Consider the following 20,116-nt stretch of genomic DNA (forward strand, 5'->3'; position numbering starts at 1 on the left):
CTGTGAAGGCAAAGGTGGCCAGGCATGGTGCTGGCAAGACTACCCCATCGTGCGCCGTGCCAACCTTAATACGTGCTCACTGACGGCACTTTCCGCAACACTCTGTTAAAGGCTCCATGGGGGATCTTTGTCCGTTTTCTGTGTATGTGTGTGGGAAGGTGTACGATACCATGCTTCGAGATGACCGCTACTACCCGGGCTTCAAGCAAAGCTCGTTTTACGTCAAAGCGCTGGCCGAGCTGGACATGCTCAAGGAGCCGAGCATCCGGGAGGGGGACGATTCTGGTAACAGAGCCTCTGGGATGGGGGACGATTCGGGTAACGGAGCTTCCGGGAGGGGGACGATTCGGGTAACGGAGCTTCCGGGAGGGGGACGATTCGGGTAACGGAGCATCCGGGAGGGGACGATTCGGGTAACGGAGCTTCCGGAAGGGAACGATTCGGGTAACGGAGCTTCCGGGAGGGGACGATTCGGATAACGGAGCTTCTGGGAGGGGACGATTTGGGTAATGGAGCTTCCGGGAGGGAACGATTTGGGTAATGGAGCTTCCGGGAGGGAACGATTCGGATAACGGAGCTTCCGAGAGAGGACGATTTGGGTAATGGAGCTTCCGGGAGGGGACGATTTGGGTAATAGAGCTTCCGGGAGGGGGAGATTTGGGTAATGGAGCTTCCGGGAGGGAACGATTCGGGTAACGGAGCTTCCGGGAGGGGACGATTTGGGTAATGGAGCTTCCGGAAGGGAACGATTCGGGTAACGGAGCTTCCGGGAGGGGACGATTCGGATAATGGAGCTTCCGGGAGGGGACGATTTGGGTTAAGGTATCTTCCGGAAGGGAACGATTTGGGTAATGGAGCTTCCGGGAGGGAACGATTCGGATAACGGAGCTTCCGGGAGGGGACGATTTGGGTAATGGAGCTTCCTGGAGGGGACGATTTGGGTAATGGAGCTTCCGGGAGGGGACGATTTGGGTAATGGAGCTTCCGGGAGGGAACGATTCGGATAACGGAGCTTCCGGGAGGGGACGATTCGGGTAACGGAGCTTCCGAGAGGGGGAGATTCGGATAACGGAGCTCGCTGGCTGCGCACGGCACACGTCCGCTTCTGGTGACGACCCGCAGGGAGATTCCCAATGATGCGGCCCCACGCGATGGAGGTCGCGGTTTGAGTTTTGAACTTTAGTCGAGCTCTGCGTTTGTTGCTCTCGCTTGTCCGAAGTCCATTATCTTCACCCTGCATCGGTTGCCTCTCGAGCGTCACCAGTGGCGCGCACGCACAGCCCTTTTGTCAATGCCCTGCTGGGTTCGAGCTCCCCACGCCAATGCAAGCCGTGCCGCTTGTCGGACCGTACTTAACAGCCGCTGGTCAATGGGGGTTGGTGAAGATGGTGGGGAGGGGAGCGTAGAAGTGGGAGAGTTGATGCCCAGTACAATGACGGGTTTTGCTGTGCTGCCATTCGCCGCCCTCCACAGCCTATAACAACCGGACGTGCACGTTCATCACCCGCGTGGTTTAAAACAATTCACTTGCGCATTTAGCAGCACTCTTGTAGCACCGTAAAGTCTGTATCCCCAGGGGGTTATGGTGAATGATACATTTACGTGAACGTCTTTTGTTTGACAGAATCCTACAATGGGTCTCCGGCGAGCAGCTTGAATGTGGTAAGAGAAGACAATGTCATAATACGTGTGCGATTGCGCAATTGTAGCCTAGTAAAGGATTAGGAGTGAGTTTTTTTTTATAGTAAGCTAATTTTTTTGTGTGCTTAGTTTGTTATCCTTCCCCCGCACCTCAGATTTGGCATGGGTGGCTACATACGGTGCGACGGACGTTCTACATACATACATTTGCTGGGATTAAAGTTTTACAATAATATTAATAACAAATATTTGTTTCCAAGTCACATCCTTTGCCTGCTGGGCCTTGTGTGCCAGTCCCTAGATGACCTGTCTCTGACAGCCCAGACGCCCAGCCCAGAAGAGCCCGGGCAGCTCCAAGCACAGATCACCGAAACCGGTAAATGCCACCTCTGCACGTCGGCTCAGTTGCCAGGCAAACACGGTCGACGCGAAAACGTTTTGGCGCCGCAAAGCGCCGGTGGTCGTTGGTGTCTTGTCGCCGAGCCTCACAAAAGCGTCCGCTTGCCCCGGTGGCAGGGGTCGGCAATGAACACGGCAAGTCCTACACGCTGTACGCCATCACTGTGATGCGCCGCCACCACGATGGCAGCCAGGACAGCTGGGACACGTTCCGGCGCTACAGCGACTTTAACGACCTGCACATGCGCATCACTGAGCAGGTGAGGGGCTCCCGCGCGCCCCCGTGGCCCCCCCCCGCCCCCACAAACTCGCTCGTGCACGCACATTGACGCTTTCAATCCTGCCTTATATTGCCAAACGCATTTTCTCATTACCACCGCCTTGAATATAAAATGTATAAAATAGGCGACGTTTCTGGCCTCTCTGGGTGCTGTAAAGAACGGCCATTGCCTTAAACGTCGCATATTATAGTCTTCTTATTTAAGGCAGTGTTAGTGACTAATGTGTTTTGTTGGTTTGTTGTTTGTACTCGTGCACCAGTTCCAACGCAGTATCGCCAAATAATGTGTTTACTTCACGTGAGCCATCCAGTGGCTGCCAAAGGACAGTATCTTGGCTCCAATTAAGTCAACAACTTGACACGGTTGTGTATTTAGTTGACAGAGATGCCAGGTAACTCAAATTTGTGTTAAATATTTTATATTCTTGGTTCTTTCGGTACAGTCACGTAGGAGGGAAAAAATTAAATAATACAAATATAAAACATTATTTTATTGTTTCCCTTCTACGTGACTTTACCGAAAGAACCAATAATATGAATCCCTGCAGTCACGAAAGCTTTAAATCAAAATTAAATATTTTACTTTACAATTGCATGGTCACATGTTCCCAACATGCAGCTCATTATGAATGCACGTAACTCTCTTGGTCTCTTTATTTGTCTCTGTTTTTTGTGGTTGATCAGTTTGAGAACCTGGCCAATTCGCTGAAGATGCCCGGCAAGAAGACCTTTAAGAACATGGAGAAAGAATTCCTGGAGCGGAGGAAAAAAGAGCTCAATAAGTACTTGCAGGTGAGGGAATGGCTTCAGCCTCCCACCGAATGAACCTAATTGCGCCCGATTACATCAGATCTGCGAAGTTAAGCAGGTTGGAGCTTGGTTACCACACGTGGATGGGCGACCGCCAGTGTTTCCCAGGTGCTGTAGGCATGTCGCTGCGAGGTGGCCAGGAGATGCTTACCCATTGCCTGGTGGGTTGATCCAGGTTTTTCAGTTTCCTTCCACATGCAGCCAAACACTCATTAATGGGATTGGCCAAACACCCTAGTGGAAAACCTTGCCGCATAACAATTCTGAGACTACATCTGAGCGATAAGCTCAGAGACAAGGAAGAAGAATACGCATGAACATGGGGTCCATTCCTTAACCTTCGACTAGTCTTAAATACCTGAGCCCAGAACGGCAATGACCGGCCAACCCCCCCACCTCCCCCAAAGAAAATCCCTTCCTTCCCCCCCACACACCGCACCCTGATGAGTCCAGTGTGCCTGAAACCGTCAATGCCCCCTAGTAATATCACCCCGAACATCACGATGTATGATATGAGGGAGGATGTGAAATAATACATGTTTTATGAAAAATAGAATTCTGAGACTTAGCGAGGCTTTTCTTATATTATTATTTGGCATTCGTATTAGCTCACTGATTAAATCAGCTTATGCGCTTGTGCTAGATGGATTGTTGAGTACGTGTGCACGTTGAACTTCTTTCACACCGTACGCAGCCAACCGTGATAATCGGAGGTGCGGGAGTGATTGCAACGGCTTGGGGAGGAGACTTTCATCCAGAAGTGGATTGATTACGGCTGATGATGATGATGGTGGTAACAATGGTTAGTGTCGTGACTAACAGACGGGTGCCGTGAGCCACGGCAGTCGTGTGCCATTCACATGAGCGCGGCTGCATGAGATTTCTCTGGTGGAGTCATGTGAAATAATAACTAATTTCCAGCTATTCTCAATCTACTGCTGGATGAAGGTCTCCCCACGCCACATCGATCATTAGGGGAGGCGGGGTGGTGTGGTTATCGACTGGGAGATAGCTCCGCTGATGAGTAAATGCGACCTTGCAGGAGATTCTGAACGCGGAAGTGATCAAGGCGCACCCAGGCCTGTCCACGATCGTGTTCGTCTTCCTGGAGAACAAGCCCTACAACAGGGGCAAGGGCGACTTCGCGAGGAAGGTTCGTCGCACGGACTTGTGCGCACCGCAGCAGCCGTGCACCGGGACAGAAGGCGTGTGGCGTTTGTGGCATGCAATTATCAGACGGGTTGCCGTGGCTATGTTTGATATCTTCGTGTCTTTTCTACATGGAGCCAGACGCTCTTAAACGTCACAAGTGATACGCCGATTAAACGTCAATACATGCAATGTCTATCCCATTTTTGAAGACTTATCTAAACATCAAATTCCAATGCGGCTAAAGTGCCCGAGTCCATGCTAGCTCCTCTGCGTTGCGTTGTGAGAGTATTTTGCTGCCGCTATATATTTCCCCGCGATAAGCCACTTGGTTGACCTATCATTTGTGGCCAGGTCGCTTCTGAAAAAGAGTTGAATACCTCGGTGGGCCTTACCTGATCAAGTAAAGACCGTTTAGTGTAGTTTAGTAAGCCACGTTGTCTTGTCTTCTCGCGCACTTTCACGTCAACAAACATCTGTGTTCAGAGTATTCCGATACAAACGTCGCGTCCGAGAACAGCTTTTGCTGCTAATGCAGTTGATCCCAAATGCTCCTGCCAGCATTCTTGCATCGCCCCAATACCCCGGGTCACCCCACTGCTTTCCATTCCAATCCCAGGTCATTTTCAAGATCGCTCTCACCATGTTCACAATACTCAATGGAGAGTCACACCTGCCTACCGACCTCTCCGCTGTAATCTCACGCTACTCCCCTCTACGCACTCACCTACCTCTCCCCTCTCTGGTCATCCTTTGCTCAGTAGGAGATTGCTCATTTTCTCCTGTCCCTATGATTTGGAACTTGCATCCCCCAGCCCTCCATGCTGTTGCACCCTCCCCCCTGCCCCTGTTCAAGTTCACACTCAAGCCTTTTTATTTTTCTCTGCCTGACTGATGCCTTCATTCTCTATTTAAAAACAATTATTCCTATCGTTTCTGCGCTGCGTCTTGAGATGCTGTCACACGTAGACGCTATATGAATCCACACCATATATTGTATCGGACGCGATATGAATCCACACTGTATTGTAAGCGTGCCACGGTTAAATGGGTTTTCCTCCCGAGCTTTTCCACCGCCATCGAGGGGAGCTGGAATGCAGCAGGGGGGCTGACCGCAGCATGCACGCGTGCATTCTGGCACCGCCGCAGATGGACACGCTGGTCAACCCGCTGCGCAATTCGGTGCGCAACGTGTCCAACGCGGTGCGCGCCTTCCCCGACAACTTCGTCGAGGGCATGACGCGCGTCTCCGACAACATGGGCCGCATGTCGGACAAGCTGAACAACGAGTTCAAGATTTTCAGCAGCAAGGTGCGTGGCGAGCCCAGTGCAAAGGTCACCGCCAGGAACCCTGGACACCCGCTTATCTCGATTATCGGGTGTCGTGCCAAGACCAAAAGGGGCCACGTTTCCTTGAGCATGCACGTACCTCGCTTGTTATTCTTTCCTACGGCAGGCAGTCGATCGGCAACGTCCGTGTCGAGGTTGGTGGGCGAGCTAGCGGACGGCTTCAGGAGGTAGCCTCCTGGTGAATGTCTGAAACGTTGCCGGCAAACGATCGAAGCGGGCAGAGTCATAATACATGCAAAAGGTGACATCTCAAAACCAAGAAGTGTGACTGCGACCATGGCATCACTCCTTCCATCGTGCCACGCACGCCAAGTGACGTCACCATACTGCGTGTATAATGCACGCAACATTGTGATGGAAAAAGAATAGGCTTTACCCTTTCTGGCAATAATACAGGAGGTGTGAAGATGTTCAAACGCCAGAGACTCCCATTGCAAGGCATCAAGTCTGCATTAACCACACATGCGTGTGGTAAAACATGCAAAGAAGCATCATTTTGGTACCAGCTAGATGGGTTCCATAGGCACGCAACATTGTTTTCGGCCAGCAACCCAAACAAGGCATAATCGTGGCTATATTATTTTAAACAGCAGCAGGACATAACTTTTTTGAAAACATAATTTTGTCAAATGACTAAAACCAATTGATAAATATCCTAATTCATTGTTGTTCATTTTATTTGCTGGACGATGCGTTTGAGTTCTTAATATAACCCATACCATTTGTTTGCGTGTGTATAAAATCCCAAGCACGTACAATTGCTATCTTGTTGGGTTACAATTGATAGAACAAACCAAACAATGGAATGAATACTAAGAAAGTACTTTGATAGAATGGAATGGCAGCGTATGTATCGAGATGAATGCTGCAGGGTCTGTGTTTTAATGAAATCGAATGTCTGCATATACGCAATGTTCTTGGCATCCCACCACGGTGGTAATTTTAATTGCACTGAATGGAATGGGCACGTGGTTAGCCGGGTGTCTCTCCGCGCCCGTGTTAACGTGAAGTCTACGGCGTGTGCTGGCGCCGCAGGTGCCCACGCTGCTGCCGCGCAACACGCGACCCACTGTGCTCGACGACTGCCGCGTGTCGGCGCAGCTCGACGAGAACGTGAGTCGTGGTCCCCCCCGCTCCGTCCCCGCCCCCTCAGTCCCCCCCCCCCTCCGTCCCCCTCCCTCTGTCCCCCAGTCCGTACCCCCCCCCCATCTCCCCATCACGGGACCCTTGCCAGACCCCCCCCGATTGTGCGATCCTTCTCTGATCGTCCCCCCCCCCCTGTCTCCTTTCTGTCCCAGGCTGACGACAACCTCCCTCTGCGGATCATGCTGCTGCTCATGGACGAGGTGTTTGACCTGAAGGATCGGAACCAGTGGCTGAGACGAAACATTAAGAACTTACTCCAGCAGTTTATACGCGCCACGTTCGGAGACATGATTAACAGGTATAATGATGTGGCACGCTAATCATTCACCCCGACAGCGGTTCGATGCTTTTATATGAATCGGTTTCATTATCTCAGCTGGTAAAGCCACATTGAGCTTCGCAGCTCTGTTACAAGGACAGCCACAGCCCAAAACCGTCGGTAGTGGCGGCAGTTACAGGACAATGTAGGAAGGGAATCTTCAAACTGACAAGAGAAAAAACAACAATCGTTAACACAAAATCCACCGCCAAAACTAACTGAACACAGGAGGAAGAATAAACAGTGCTTACATACAAATAAAAAAAATTGCGTCGACAAATCCTGTCACAGGTGCTTGTATTTAAACCGTAGAGTACACAACCAGAGCTTAGTTTCGGCATTCATAGCAAGTGTGGCGGAGGTGATCCTGCAGCATGGCTTTAAAACAGGGGTGGGGAACCTTTTTTCTGCCAAGGGCCATTTGAATATTTATAACATCATTCGCGGGCCATACAAAATGATAAACTTAAAAATTAGCCTGTTATATTGGTCAAACATTTAATTAACTCACCCCTAATGTGATGGCTGGAACTGCTTCTCTTTGGCGAGGCGTGTGACGTTAGCTGGTATTGATGATGTTGCTACTCGCAACTGCTCTTCCAGGTTTGCTCCTAGATTTAGTGAATTTGGAGTCCCGCCTGCGGTTGCCTTGGCAGGGCCACACCAAATGATTCCGTGGGCCTTATACGGCCCGCGGGCCGGACGTTCCCCACCCCTGCTTTAAAACGTGCAGATTCAAGAATATACAGCCCTCTCTTTTGTGGTTACTGTCCCATTTGTATCGTTTCTTGCCTGGTCTGTCTCATGTGTATAGGTTTGTCTGCTCCATCGGCTTCAATGTAACATGAACATACCATTTGCGTATAATTTCTACAAATTCGAATGAAACTTTAATCACACATGAGACAATGAATTATGAACAGTAATGCATGCATTTATTGTTACATGCCTAAACGCCACGGTGCAACACAGAATTACATTGACATGCAAAAGTTATTTTATAATTCCAGATGTAATAATGACGATAACAGTGACGACAATGTGATGTGGTAAGCCATTCGAAGGGCGCTGAGCAGTTGACAAATAGAGATAACAAAACCTATAAAGTGATACATTAATTGCTGTTATCAAGTTCTTAACAAGGGAAAGAGTTGGCAAGAGCCATTACAACAACAAGGTTGGCGTTTTATTTATCATCCTGATATATCTATTTTTAAAGATACTTTACTTATTTTGCGTTACGTAATATAGAATTAAGCAAGTGAAACACGGCGGCGGGGGAAAAGGAAACTTTCTCTGTCCACAGTTGCCACTTTGGAAAAACGTCCGTCAATATTGTTTTACAACCACGCAGCTTGGCATTCGTGATGCAGCTCGTGAAAGTGCGTTTGTAAGTCCACGGGCTGACATGCGCGTCGATAAGCCTGGGTCAGGGGTCGGCAACCAAACTAACAGGAATTTGTTTAGCTTTTTTTTTCAAATTCGGTACATAACTCAATATTTCAAGAGCCACAATGCATGTGAATACATGCATACACCAATACCAATATCCGCCATTCACTAAGTGACGTCACCATGGTGCCTGTGCCAGGCCAGGTGCACCTTGAGGACACGTGAATATATACACACATACGTAGACAAAGATCCCCCGTATAGCCTGTAACAGACTGATGGGGCAAGTGCTGTTAGCACAGCACACCAGGGGGTGGGTGGCCAACACCACGCCTGGATGCCTTTGTCTCCCTCATGGCGATGTTTAAACACCGCACCAGGTACTCATTTGAGGCTGAGTCGACCTAGGGGATGCCCAGGACCAGTTCAGATAATCGTCACTGGTGTTGTACATACACACATGCATACGTACAGACGTACATTATGTCACGAAGCAGTCTGTAAAAAGCCACCTGCGGCTCCGGAGCCGCAGGTTGGCGACCCCTGGCCTCGCCGAAATGAATGTAGGGGGGGGGGGTAGAGCGGTCGTGCAGTGGCTCGCGCAGCGTGCTCTGAACCTGGTGGCCACAGTTGGATTTTCCGGTCACAGCTGACATCAGTGGTGAGTGTTATCCGAATGGCCAGTCAACACTTTCCCCCCACACCTTTGCGTGGAGTATGGTCAACTAAGCCTCCATTACTGACACGGTGTGGAAAGGCCTTCTTCTGCCAGCGCTATTAACAAAGAGCCATGAATTATAATTAGTGTTGGATTTGATGTTTTCGTGACTGCAAGGATTCATACTCTTTGGTTTTTTCGGTAAAGTCACGTATATAAAAAATTCAAAAAAATGAAATCACGACGTTTCGGGCGCAACACAAGCATCCTTGTGTTGCGCCCGAAACGTCGTGATTTAATTTATTTTAATTTTTTTACCTACGTGACTTTACCGAAAAAACCAAAGAGTATAATTGGTGCATTTAACCTGTACAATGTAAAACAAATCTTATGTTTGCACTCGCATTTTTCAGTTGTGTAGATAGTGGGGTGAATCTGAATATTGATATTTCTTTTCAGGAAAATTGTTGACCATGTCGACTTGATGACATCACCGGAGCAGGTGGCAGAATATGTCAAGCGATTTCGGTAAGAGCGATATCACCTCTCACGGACGACCACGTGTGTTTTTGCATGCTATTGTGTGTTATTAGATTGTGCTGTTGTGTTTGTGACCAACAGCCTAAGTAGCCGCAAGGTGCTGCATATATATGTAAATGATCTGTTTGTGAAGTTATTGGAGGGGCCTCTAAGCCACAGGGCCTCCTGGGGCTGCAGGTAATCCATATTGGATGACTCTGCTCAACATGTTGTGTATTCCTTGCTGCGAAGTATGGTTTATAAACCTCGACAGCTTGGAATGACACCGAAAGATGGAGATGGGGTGCATGTGGACTTGTGAACATACACAAGTTAGAGATGTCATATTGAGCGCTAAGAAAACTAACTGGCCAAGGCCAGGAGAAGTCACGAGGGAAGGGATGATGGCCTGTGGTCGAGACTGATGACTGAGCGCTAGCCAAAAGGATGGAATACGCTGGAGAAGGACACCCACCGTAGAGATGGAGGAATACTTTTAGCTCAATTACCAGTAGGTTGTAGATTCTATTATATTCTATTTCGGATTTATATCGCGCCCTTTCCAGAGCGCTTTAAAATGCAAGCCGACAGCGGTTAGTGAGTTGCATCACAAGACTGCAAGAGAAGGCAAACAGCTTGGGGCTTCGTCCGGCGGTGAATAGATGTCTAATGATAATCATGAGCCAACCCTTGATGCCCTCACTGGCATTGAGAAGACGGACAATCTGGCTACGTGGTGACCATCCTCTCACGCGTGTCAACTCTATTGGCTGGCGCTCCATCGTTACCACCAGCCACCATCCATTCTTACGACGCGCCCTGTCCAAGTCCACTCTCCGTACTTAGCAGGCCACCATGAAGTGTGCCCGTGTGCCGGCTGTGCCCTGCAGGGATTCGCTCTGGCCTGGAGGGATACTGGCCGAAACGCCACCGCCACGGAACCTGCACACCCACATGAGGACGAGGGTGGCGGCGCAAGCCAAGATGTTGAGCAGCATGCCAGGTAATTCCGTCGACGGCACCCGAGCTACCGTGCCAGAAGTGACGCAACGGCCGCGGCGCCGTCTAAACCCCGAGCGAGCGACGTTCTCTCTCTGGCAGTCAGAAGGAACTCGTGCCACTGAAACTCTACGTGTTAACTTGTCTGCTCTAAAAACCTGGTAGCCAGTACCGCTGTCTCTACTCAATGTTGTTTGTTGAAAGCGTTAATACATTTACTCTCTCCGTCTGTCCCTCTTTCTGTAACAGCGGGGGAATACCTTTATTAAAGCTAATCCAATATGAGCAAAACATTTGTATATGGTTGTGTTGCTGTAAGGGACTTGGCATATTTATAACCGGCCAAATTGATCAAATCGTTACCTCAAACTTGGGAAACACAAAACAGGCAAAAAGTTACATCTTTTTCTCCTAACAGCTATCCGTCAGCTTCCTATGCCGCTAATGAAATATTTCCAAAAACAAATGCGTGCTGGAAAACTACGCAATTCATGCGCATTTTACTGACCATATTCTCCTCACTCGCAGATGAGCTCAAGCACATCTTGGGCGCTGAGACCATGCGCAAGGGCCTGCTGCGCGTGTTTGAGATGTTCCAGCACCGGCAGCTGAACCGCCGCCTGCTGTACGTGTGCCTGGAGGGCCTGCTGGAGAGCCTCTACCCCAAGAACCGGCTGCACCAGCTCTTCCTCCGCCTGCACTCTCGCTCGCCGCGCCTACAAGCATTCCACGGCCGCTCGCCCACGGGCAGTGCCAAGGGTGTCTCGGTCAGGAGGTGACACGGACGCTGCTGCTGTGTGCCGACGCGCCGTCTCGCTCTGACTTGGCGCAGTCCTCTTAGCCGCTCGGCGGCGTGGCACGAGCGCCGTGGCCCGGCATGGGAAGCCACGGCAACTTGTGGGCACGCTCGCGCGCGAGTTGTCACGCCGCGTGGAGCGTGGCGGATCGGAACTCCCGCCTTGGAGCCGTTTGGATTTTTTTGTGAATTTCGTGGCTGATGGCGGTTGACGTCCAGACTTGAAAATGCTTTGACCATGCATCGACTACCCCGAGGCCTTGTATCCAGTCTCCTGAGGCTTCTGTGAAGATTCTTTTAAGAGAGCACCTGCGTGTCTTCAACGGACACGTGTAATAGAGGGCACTAAGCTACTGTATGATTTTTGTTTCAAATTCGAATGACACGGTCAGCGTTTTAACCACTAATGTATTGCTTCCCCAAGCCGGCGCACATCCACAAATTGTATGTCTCTCGGCAGTTGTGGTGACCAATCGAAGTTGTATGAAATCGTAGTATTTACGCAAAGTGATTGTTTATCTAATGGAACAGCAGTACTAATTATTTAAGATGTCTTGCAGAATGGCACCGATGTGGATATTATATTTCGTTGGGTCATAGCCTACCTGTCAATATAGAACTTTAATGACAAACACCCACACCCTAACCTCGGGATTGGAAATCCAGTAATGGGACATCAGGACGAGCAAATGGTGCATTTTGTGAGAAAATAGTTGAGGACATTTTATTTAAAACTTATCGTAGTACAATGTTTACAGGGAAATTGTTATATTTTGAATTAGAGCTGTTATACAAGCAACAAATGGGAGTAGAATTTTTTTCTTTTTGCAGTCCCAACATTTCATAATCCGCGTTCCGTTATACACATTGCAAACGCCCCCTTGCCCCGCTCCCCTCCAGCGCTATTGGTCAATTGAGCTGGAAATATCATTGCCCAAATACGCATGGCACGTGAGCTGTGGGTGCAGCGGGAAGGGTCGACAACTCAAATGGATTTGTGCAACACGTGATCATGCACAATGGAACATTCATATCTGTTCGATTCAAATTTATTGTGCCCACTTAACCAGTGTACAATGAGAATATAATTATCACCTGGAAAGCTGTAAATGCTACATTAGCCAAGGGCTGCGCGTGTGTTTCCTCTGGCCTACCTAGCATTTGTAAAGTGATATAGTTGTCCCTCGACGAGTACAGTGATGGTGGCACGCTCGTGTGTAATTTGCATGCTTGGGAGCTGATTTTTCTTTCTCCAGTGGCCCCATGGCACATTTTTCCTGCAGTGCTACTTTGCATAGATTGTTTACATTTTTATTATGCAAATGCTTCATCCAAAGTCCAGCTTGCTGTTTGACCCTCTATTTTTCATCTCCACAACTTCCTCCAGCCCACGCGCATACGCCAATGCTGTCCATGCTGCCGTTTCACCGATGAGATGTGCAGCAACGTTGGCCAGCGTAAACCTTACAATGTAATCGGGTAACAACTCCACGTGAACGCTGCACGTGATGAAGGTCCACTCACTGTCTCCGCTCCCCCAACACTGAACTTTCGTGCACAATCCGCAGTACAAGTCCATCCGTGTGCAATATTTGGAACTTACTATATTGTGGGAAGGTACACATTTCTAGCGCGCTGTAATATTGGCTCGAGGTTCCCCCTTAAAACAATAAACTGCGATATTTTTTTATAATTTTCACCGATTTACACTAAATTGTGCGGTTGCGTATTATTATTATGCATTCTGAGTTTTAACGATTTTAAGAGCACACGATGTAGATTGAGAGCCGTGCCGTGTTGTGAAATATTGTACGGTGTACTAAATGTAAATGTTTGGCGTGGCTTTCCAGTATTTTTGGCATGTACAGAACAGCACACAAGTCTCCCTTTTCCACACGCGCTCAACGCCCCGTTTGTAAATAAGGTCCGATAGGTGTATGTATTTGTACATTAATTGTGTCCATTATGTGCCTGACTGTACTCACAGTGGTTCCGGGGGGGGGAAGGGTTCTTTCCAATTGCTTCAGTCAGCCCCATCCTCAATCGAGTCTGACGATTATCACGGCGTTTTTAAAATAATAATACGAAAAAACAATTACAAATAGCACTTTGCCTTTTTATTTTACACTAGATTGTACAGGATGTTGAAGTTAAAAGACTGGACGTGTACACATACTAAAACTAAATAAAGGGTATCTTTTAAATCAACGCGGTTGTCCGGTTTTGCGGTCTTTATTGAAGAGTTTGGTTGGTTTCGTCTTCAAGACAGTGGTGTTCGGCGTGTTTGCGGCATGCTTACAGGATCGCCGTGGTTAACACTCATGCCACATGCTTTTGCGAGCCGGTTCGAGAGGCCAAATGCCACTCTACTACCACTCTGGGCCTATCTGTGTGTGCTGTGAAGATGGGCTATTGCCTGAAACGTCGCCTGCAGTGTTGACATTTTAAATCGGTATCCTGTAGTTCCATCGCCGCCCACTGGAGGGCAGCTCTCACACGTGGTGTGTGCGTGCCCGCAGTCCCGTGGCTTTGAGCTGTCTGCTCCGTTGAGCGAACAAGCCACCAAAGGAATTTAATCGGAGAGGTTGAATTCAAACAAGGCTCATTCCTCTGCAGGGTGAAACATGCTCCATAACCTTTTCTTGGGATCGAGTGCGGTGTGTGGTCCGTGTGACGAGATTGCACAGTGATGATATCGTTCTTAATACGGGTTTTGTGGTTTAGATCACGATCTAACCCAAAAAAACCTGTGTTGTGGATATTGGTCGCGAAAGGCGACTTGTTAAAATTATATCGTTCAGTTGTGCTCGTATTGGTTATACCCAGGTCTTCCTTTGAAAAGAGACTTTACTCTTAGCGAGATCTTACCTGGTGATAAATCTCTATACAACACCACGCGTGTCTTGTCTGTCTGTCACGCGCCGGGATGACGTCACGCTATTTTGAGGTGAAGTGGAGAATGGTGTTATGACGTCAGAGACGCTGGGGTGTTCAGGAGAGGAGAAATGACGTCACGCGAGATTGGGGCGAGGTTGTGAGGGGGGAGTAACGACGTCACAAGACGCGGTGGGAGCGAATAGCGGTGATTGCGTCATGAGAGGGTTATGACGTCACGAGATGCTGGGGAGGTGAGAAGGTTGATGACGTCATGAGACGCTGGGGAGATGAGGTGATGACGTCACGAGACGCTGGGAGATGAGAGGGGTGATGACGTCATGTTCTTTCTGAGAAAAGAGAATCTTTATTTAGAATTTTTATTTCGAGCAGTGATTCTGAGCCCGGGGGTGCAAGATGCCTTTTCTGAGAACCAAAGCGGTGCCAGGCTGCAAGTGAAGGTTTAAGAACCACCGATTTAGACCATGAAGCTCATTTTTAAATCCTTTATATTAAGTTAACTTGCTTGCTTGCGTGCTTGCTTGCTTGCTTACAACCGTGCAAATCTTTCTGTCGTTTTTTAACCCACTTCCCGTGATCCAATCGAGCTGACATTTTCGTGAAAAATTTTTTCCCAAAATTTTACAGTTTAGGGAAATTTTTTTTAAATATTTAATTACCAATTGCTTAATGGTGCCAGACAATCATCTGACCCATAGGTGGCAGCCATCTCAAGCCAGAGAACGAGAGGACTCTAGCCGCCCGTTTCATGATGACGCAAATGTTGACTAACCACATGGCATGAAATCCCTGCCCCCACGCTGTACAATGGAGACTATTTATAGAGCAGTTAAATTGAAGCCGCCAGGTTCTTGAAAGTGGTAAAACGGGTCAAAACCGATGCCACGCATGTAAAGGATTTATAGTGAAAAACTTTGTTTTTACGGGTTAATTTTTTCAGACTTCCAGTCGTACTCCCACCTCTTCGAAGACGCCTGGCCAGATTGGAAGAGTAGCCCAAGTACCCTCGAGAGAGAGAGAGATGTGTGCCCTGGAGCTCCCTCGAGTGGAGGAGGCCCCTGACAACCAGCAGCGGCCTGAGAGCGAGATTGCCTGGCTGCCCCTTCACCTTTGATACATTCGATTCCAGAGCGGCGTAATCGATACTTGTCCGAATCGAGAATTGATTTCGCCTCTTATCCCGTGCGTGGGCCTAGGGTGGCCCTCTTGAATCGATTCTAACGGTAGGAAGGGAATCAAGTGTTATCGATTCCTTCACCCACATTATCGTGTAGTGAACCAACATCATGACCGCATCTAAACTCAACAGCCCTGCTCACGAATAAAGGCCATTGCCACAGCGTCGTCGTCATCGTTGTTGTTGTTGACGAGGTTGTGTTGTTGACGAGGTTGTGTTGTTATGTGTGCACCACCGCTAACGCGCCAGCGGCATGAGCAGCAGCAGCAGATCACGACCCTTCACGTTGTGAAACATCAAAATCGCGTGGAATCGAATCGACACGCGTTGTTGTCGCTCACTCGAATCGATTCCTCAACACATGGCGGCCACGCGGCCCACGGCGTGCGCGTCGCCGCGTTTCTCGGGACCCCGACGGTCTTCGGGGGTCGCGGCTTTCGCGGGAGGGTCGCGTCTCTCGGGGGCCCCGGGGTTCGCGGGCGCCGCGGGGCTCGCCCGGGGCCCCGACTCGAGCCTGGTGAGCGAGAGCTGCGTGCGGCACCTCGCGCTCTTCCCCCGCCACTTGGGACGACTGCGCAGCGGCATCGGGGAGCAGCTGGACGCCGAGCTGCTGCGCTACTCGGAAAGGTGAGCGGGGGGTGGGGTGAGTGGTGAGTGAGGGGTGAGTAGTGAGTGAGGGGTTAGTAGTGAGTGAGGGGTGAGTGAGGGGTAGAGTGACGGGGTAGAGTGACGGGGGTGGTGAGGAGAGTGAGGGGTGAGTAGTGAGGGGTGAGTAGTGAGTGAGGGGGTGAAGTGGTGAGGGGTGAGTGAGGGTGAGTGGTGAGGGGTGAGTGGTGAGTGGTGATGGGTGAGTGAGTGGTGAGTGAGGGTGGTGGGTGGGTGGGTGAGTGAGGGTGATGGGTGAGTGAGTGGTGAGTGAGGGGTGAGTGAGGGTGGTGGGTGAGTGAGGGGTGTGTGAGGGTGAGTGAGGGGTGGTGGGTGAGTGAGTGAGGGGTGAGTGGTGAGTGAGGGGTGAGTGAGGGTGAGTGAGGGTGGTGGGTGAGTGAGGGTGAGTGAGGGTGAGTGGTGAGTGAGGGCGGAGTGGGTTGAGGGGTGAGGAGAGAGTTAAATGGGAATGAGCGGTGAAAAAGTGACGAGTGGGTGAGGGAGGGGTGAGGAGTGGGTGAGGGAGGGGTGAGGAGTGGGTGAGGGAAATATGAGGAGTGAGAGTAAGGAGTAAATGACGTGTGAAGATCCTTTGTCCAATCCACTGCTGGATGAAAGCCTCACCCGGTTGGTGATGGAGGTTGACCGTGCTTCGCCACGCTGGCCAATGCTGGTTTGTAAAGTGGCTGGCACACAGGACCAGTTCAGATGTCACTGACATCTGTGGCCGGGTATCGAACTCAGGGCCAGCCACTGCACGGCCGCTCCATACTGGAAATCTGTGAAAAAGAGCTTTGTAGCTCATCGGATTCCTCCTTCTCAAGTCTAAACAGAGATTCTTATTGGGAACATTTGCACGCAAAAAGTGCCGTGCCCATTCCCAATGTTGAGTTGTGACTCTCATCGCCGCCCCTCCAGCCTCAAGGGGGTTCCTCTCGCCTACGACAACATGAAGCTTCTCAGCGGTCTCGGCGACCTCATTGATGATCAGGGATACATCCACATGGACGTCCAAGCGGACTTTGTGGTCTTCCGCCCCAATCCAGGGGACATTCTCAAGGTGCGCCCCATAACGATCTGTGTGTGTGTGTGAGAGAGATCCGTGTACGCCGGGTCAAATCAAGTGCGGGAGCGTATCCCAAGCAGACCACCTGGGTCAATTGGAATTGCAATTGTCATTCAGAATGAATTGTAATAAATCTTATTGTAATTTCAGTCAACAGTGTTGCTGTAATTGTAATTTACCCAGTAGCTGATACCGAGATGGAGCGCGAGTGGTGCATAGCAGCATCCACAATCTCCAGCATCAACCTCTTGGGTCCCTTCTGGAAAAGTCCGCAAGCGAATTCTGTTCCCGGCCCCAAGAGTTCCGACAGCCACGGCCGATCTGATGCAGCCACAAGGCCTGTGGTCTCGGCCTCCTCCACCCCACGTGGTTCTCTTTAACTGGGACAGGGTCATGCGGGTAGCAAGCCTCCGATTAGCACAGTGGTCTACGCATGGTGCGAAAGAAGTTCAACATACACGCCTCAGTATCCCAAGGTTAGACACCCCCCCACCTGTGTTTACAATTCCTGTACACCCGTATGTGTTGGTGTGTGCTATGTATCGAATGTGTGTGTTAGTACACCATGGTGTATCCTGTACACTCCTGTGTGATCCCTGTACACCGATGTCCCGTGTGTCTTGTACACCTAATCTCTCGTCCGTGCTCCCCACACACCCCTGCGTGCCTGCCCAGGGCGTGGTGAACAAGTTGGGCAGCGCACACGTGGGCTGCCTGGTGCACGGTTGCTTTAACGCGTCCCTGGCCTGCCCGCGCGACGAGCCCGGTGTGCCGTGGCGGGGGGCGGGGCTGTTCCCCGGCGACACCGTGCGCTTCACCGTGACGCACGTCGACTCCGACTGGGCTGGTGTCCTGCTCGTGCGCGGCTCCCTCATCGGCCTCGGGTCAGCGCCGCCGGACAGCCTCGCGTTTGACCCTCGCTTAGTTCCCTCTGGCGACGCCCGCGCCTTATACCACCGTCTCTTCTCCTGCACAACCGAGCCGCGTTGGGGGTCGTGCTGAGCAGGCCGGGCGCGGCTCGGGAGGCGCCGGGTTGTTTTTCCACTGCGAGACCCAAGCCGTGCCACGCTGACGCCACGTGCGATGAATGAGTCGAGACCCACGTAGATGATGATGATGATGATGCGCCGACGCCATGCTTGAGTTGTCCGCCGACTGACGTCGCACGCATTGGACCCGTCCTTAGCCCGGCCCTATGGCTACTCTTGGTCCTTCATCCGTTCTGTATTTGGATTCCTTGCGAGGCCAGCGTGGCATAGCTTTAAATAGCGAGTGGAAAACCACCCATACTGGGAGGGGCCTGCGTTGACTCGGTTCGAATGTAGCCAATGAAAAAGCGTGTGTATTGGGTGCATGTGTAATTGGCCTGTTATTGTTTCTGCAGAGTTCCCGATGAGAGTGATGCCGAGCAAGCGAATGGGGCCGCAAAACAGAAGCATGAGGAGGTTCAGAAAGTCCCGGTCGAGTACACAGACTCTGCGCCGAACGAGAAGAAGAAGAAAGAGAAGAAAAAACGTGACCGAGAGGTCGGGGTGACGATCAAGGTCGAGAAGACGATGGTGGTCGAGGAAGTGGTGGAACATCGTCATAAAGAAAGAAAAAAGAAGAAATCCAAAAGGAAAGGGGAAAGTGATGGAGAAGAACCAATCTGTGATGGCGTCACCAAGCTTCCTGTGAAAGAGGAGCCTGAAAGTGAACTCTGCACGGAGATTGGCAGTGAAGCTTGCACGAGCCAAACCGAAGCTTCTGTTAGCCCAGACCAGAAGAAGAAAAAGAAGAAGAGGCGGCGTGACAGGGATGAGGAGGGGAGCACGGTGCCGCTGAGCGACGGATCCAGCTACCTGAGCAATGACGCGGGACACGAGGCCAATGGAACTTTGACCTCTGACCCAGAAGCCCCAAAGAAGGTAAAAAAGCGTAAGAGGAACTCCGTTGAGGATATTTCGCTTTCAGAATCGCCACTGCCTAAATCCAAAAGAAGAAAGTGAGCCACAGGGCACGGACTTCTCACGATACCAAAGACAATCACCTCGGTGCGAGCCGTTTGCACCAGGAATGCGTTGTCTGACCCTAGTCGTGTTTATGCCTTTGCCTGTGTCGAATAACCACATTTCGTTTGTTTTTGATTACCGTGGTTGAAGCTACTTTTTATTTAAATTTGAGATGGTGAGTTTGAATAAAAGTCGTATAAAAGTTGTATAATCGGTTGGAAAACCTACGTATACATGTTTACACCAAGAAAAGTGCACAGCATCAGCGGCTGTGTGTTGTAGCGGCGTGCAGTGGTGTTCGTTGAACAATACACTTGTTAGCTAACTGAGTAAGCTGTCTTTATGTGATACCCTGGCAAATGGTTTATATGCCTGCGTAAAGTGATCTTTTATAATTGATTTCCTACACGCTGGTTAATCCCATGGTGTGTTGTAGCCAGTGCAGGCTTGCAAATGTGAGTGTTTTGTTGGCACGGAAATTATAGTACATGTATTTTCTGAAACGGTGGGTTGTTGTGGATTGTGTGAATATGGTTTGTTTTGAAACTGGGAGTAGGGTGAGAGTGTAATTTGGTCTTTAAATATTTACCGTATCTTTATTTGAAGCTTTCGTGACTGCAGGAATCCACATTCTTTGGTTCTTTCGGTAAAGTCACTTCAGTAGAAGAATAATAGATCACGACGTTTCGATAGCAACACAAGCCATCGTCCTCGGGTGAAACAATACAGCAGGCGGACTGCTGAGGCAAGGTGGCAGTAGCTCTCGCTACATTTCCTGCTGCCTCAGCAGTCCGTCTGCTGAGGACGATGGCTTGTGTTTCTATCGAAACGTCGTGATCTATTATTTTTCTACCAACGTGACTATGCCGAAAGAACCATCGAAT

General features: G+C 50.0%; 2 protein-coding genes across 2 annotated transcripts in view; both read left to right on the plus strand.

Moving 5' to 3' along the window:
• The window catches only part of SNX13 (sorting nexin 13), a 50,626-nt gene extending 36,960 nt beyond the window's left edge, over positions 1–13,666 (plus strand). Inside the window, exons 15-26 of the mRNA XM_078860165.1 lie at positions 159–285; positions 1,625–1,662; positions 1,936–2,017; positions 2,158–2,300; positions 3,005–3,112; positions 4,173–4,283; positions 5,429–5,590; positions 6,665–6,742; positions 6,928–7,073; positions 9,604–9,672; positions 10,554–10,666; positions 11,191–13,666. Coding sequence (XP_078716291.1) covers positions 159–285; positions 1,625–1,662; positions 1,936–2,017; positions 2,158–2,300; positions 3,005–3,112; positions 4,173–4,283; positions 5,429–5,590; positions 6,665–6,742; positions 6,928–7,073; positions 9,604–9,672; positions 10,554–10,666; positions 11,191–11,441 — 1,428 coding nt within the window. The 3' untranslated portion in view covers positions 11,442–13,666. The remainder of the gene's footprint in view (positions 1–158; positions 286–1,624; positions 1,663–1,935; positions 2,018–2,157; positions 2,301–3,004; positions 3,113–4,172; positions 4,284–5,428; positions 5,591–6,664; positions 6,743–6,927; positions 7,074–9,603; positions 9,673–10,553; positions 10,667–11,190) is intronic.
• A 2,225-nt stretch (positions 13,667–15,891) lies between these two features.
• POLR1F (RNA polymerase I subunit F) lies at positions 15,892–19,670 on the plus strand. The gene is made up of 4 exons (XM_078860046.1): positions 15,892–16,157; positions 17,094–17,235; positions 17,917–18,125; positions 18,626–19,670. The coding sequence occupies exons 1-4, from the start codon at positions 15,892–15,894 to the stop codon at positions 19,227–19,229; spliced, it is 1,221 nt and encodes a 406-aa protein (XP_078716172.1). The 3' UTR covers positions 19,230–19,670.
• Positions 19,671–20,116: the final 446 nt, after the last annotated feature.

Source organism: Lampetra fluviatilis, chromosome 10 (assembly GCF_964198595.1).
Source record: "Lampetra fluviatilis chromosome 10, kcLamFluv1.1, whole genome shotgun sequence".
Classification (NCBI taxonomy): domain Eukaryota; kingdom Metazoa; phylum Chordata; class Hyperoartia; order Petromyzontiformes; family Petromyzontidae; genus Lampetra; species Lampetra fluviatilis.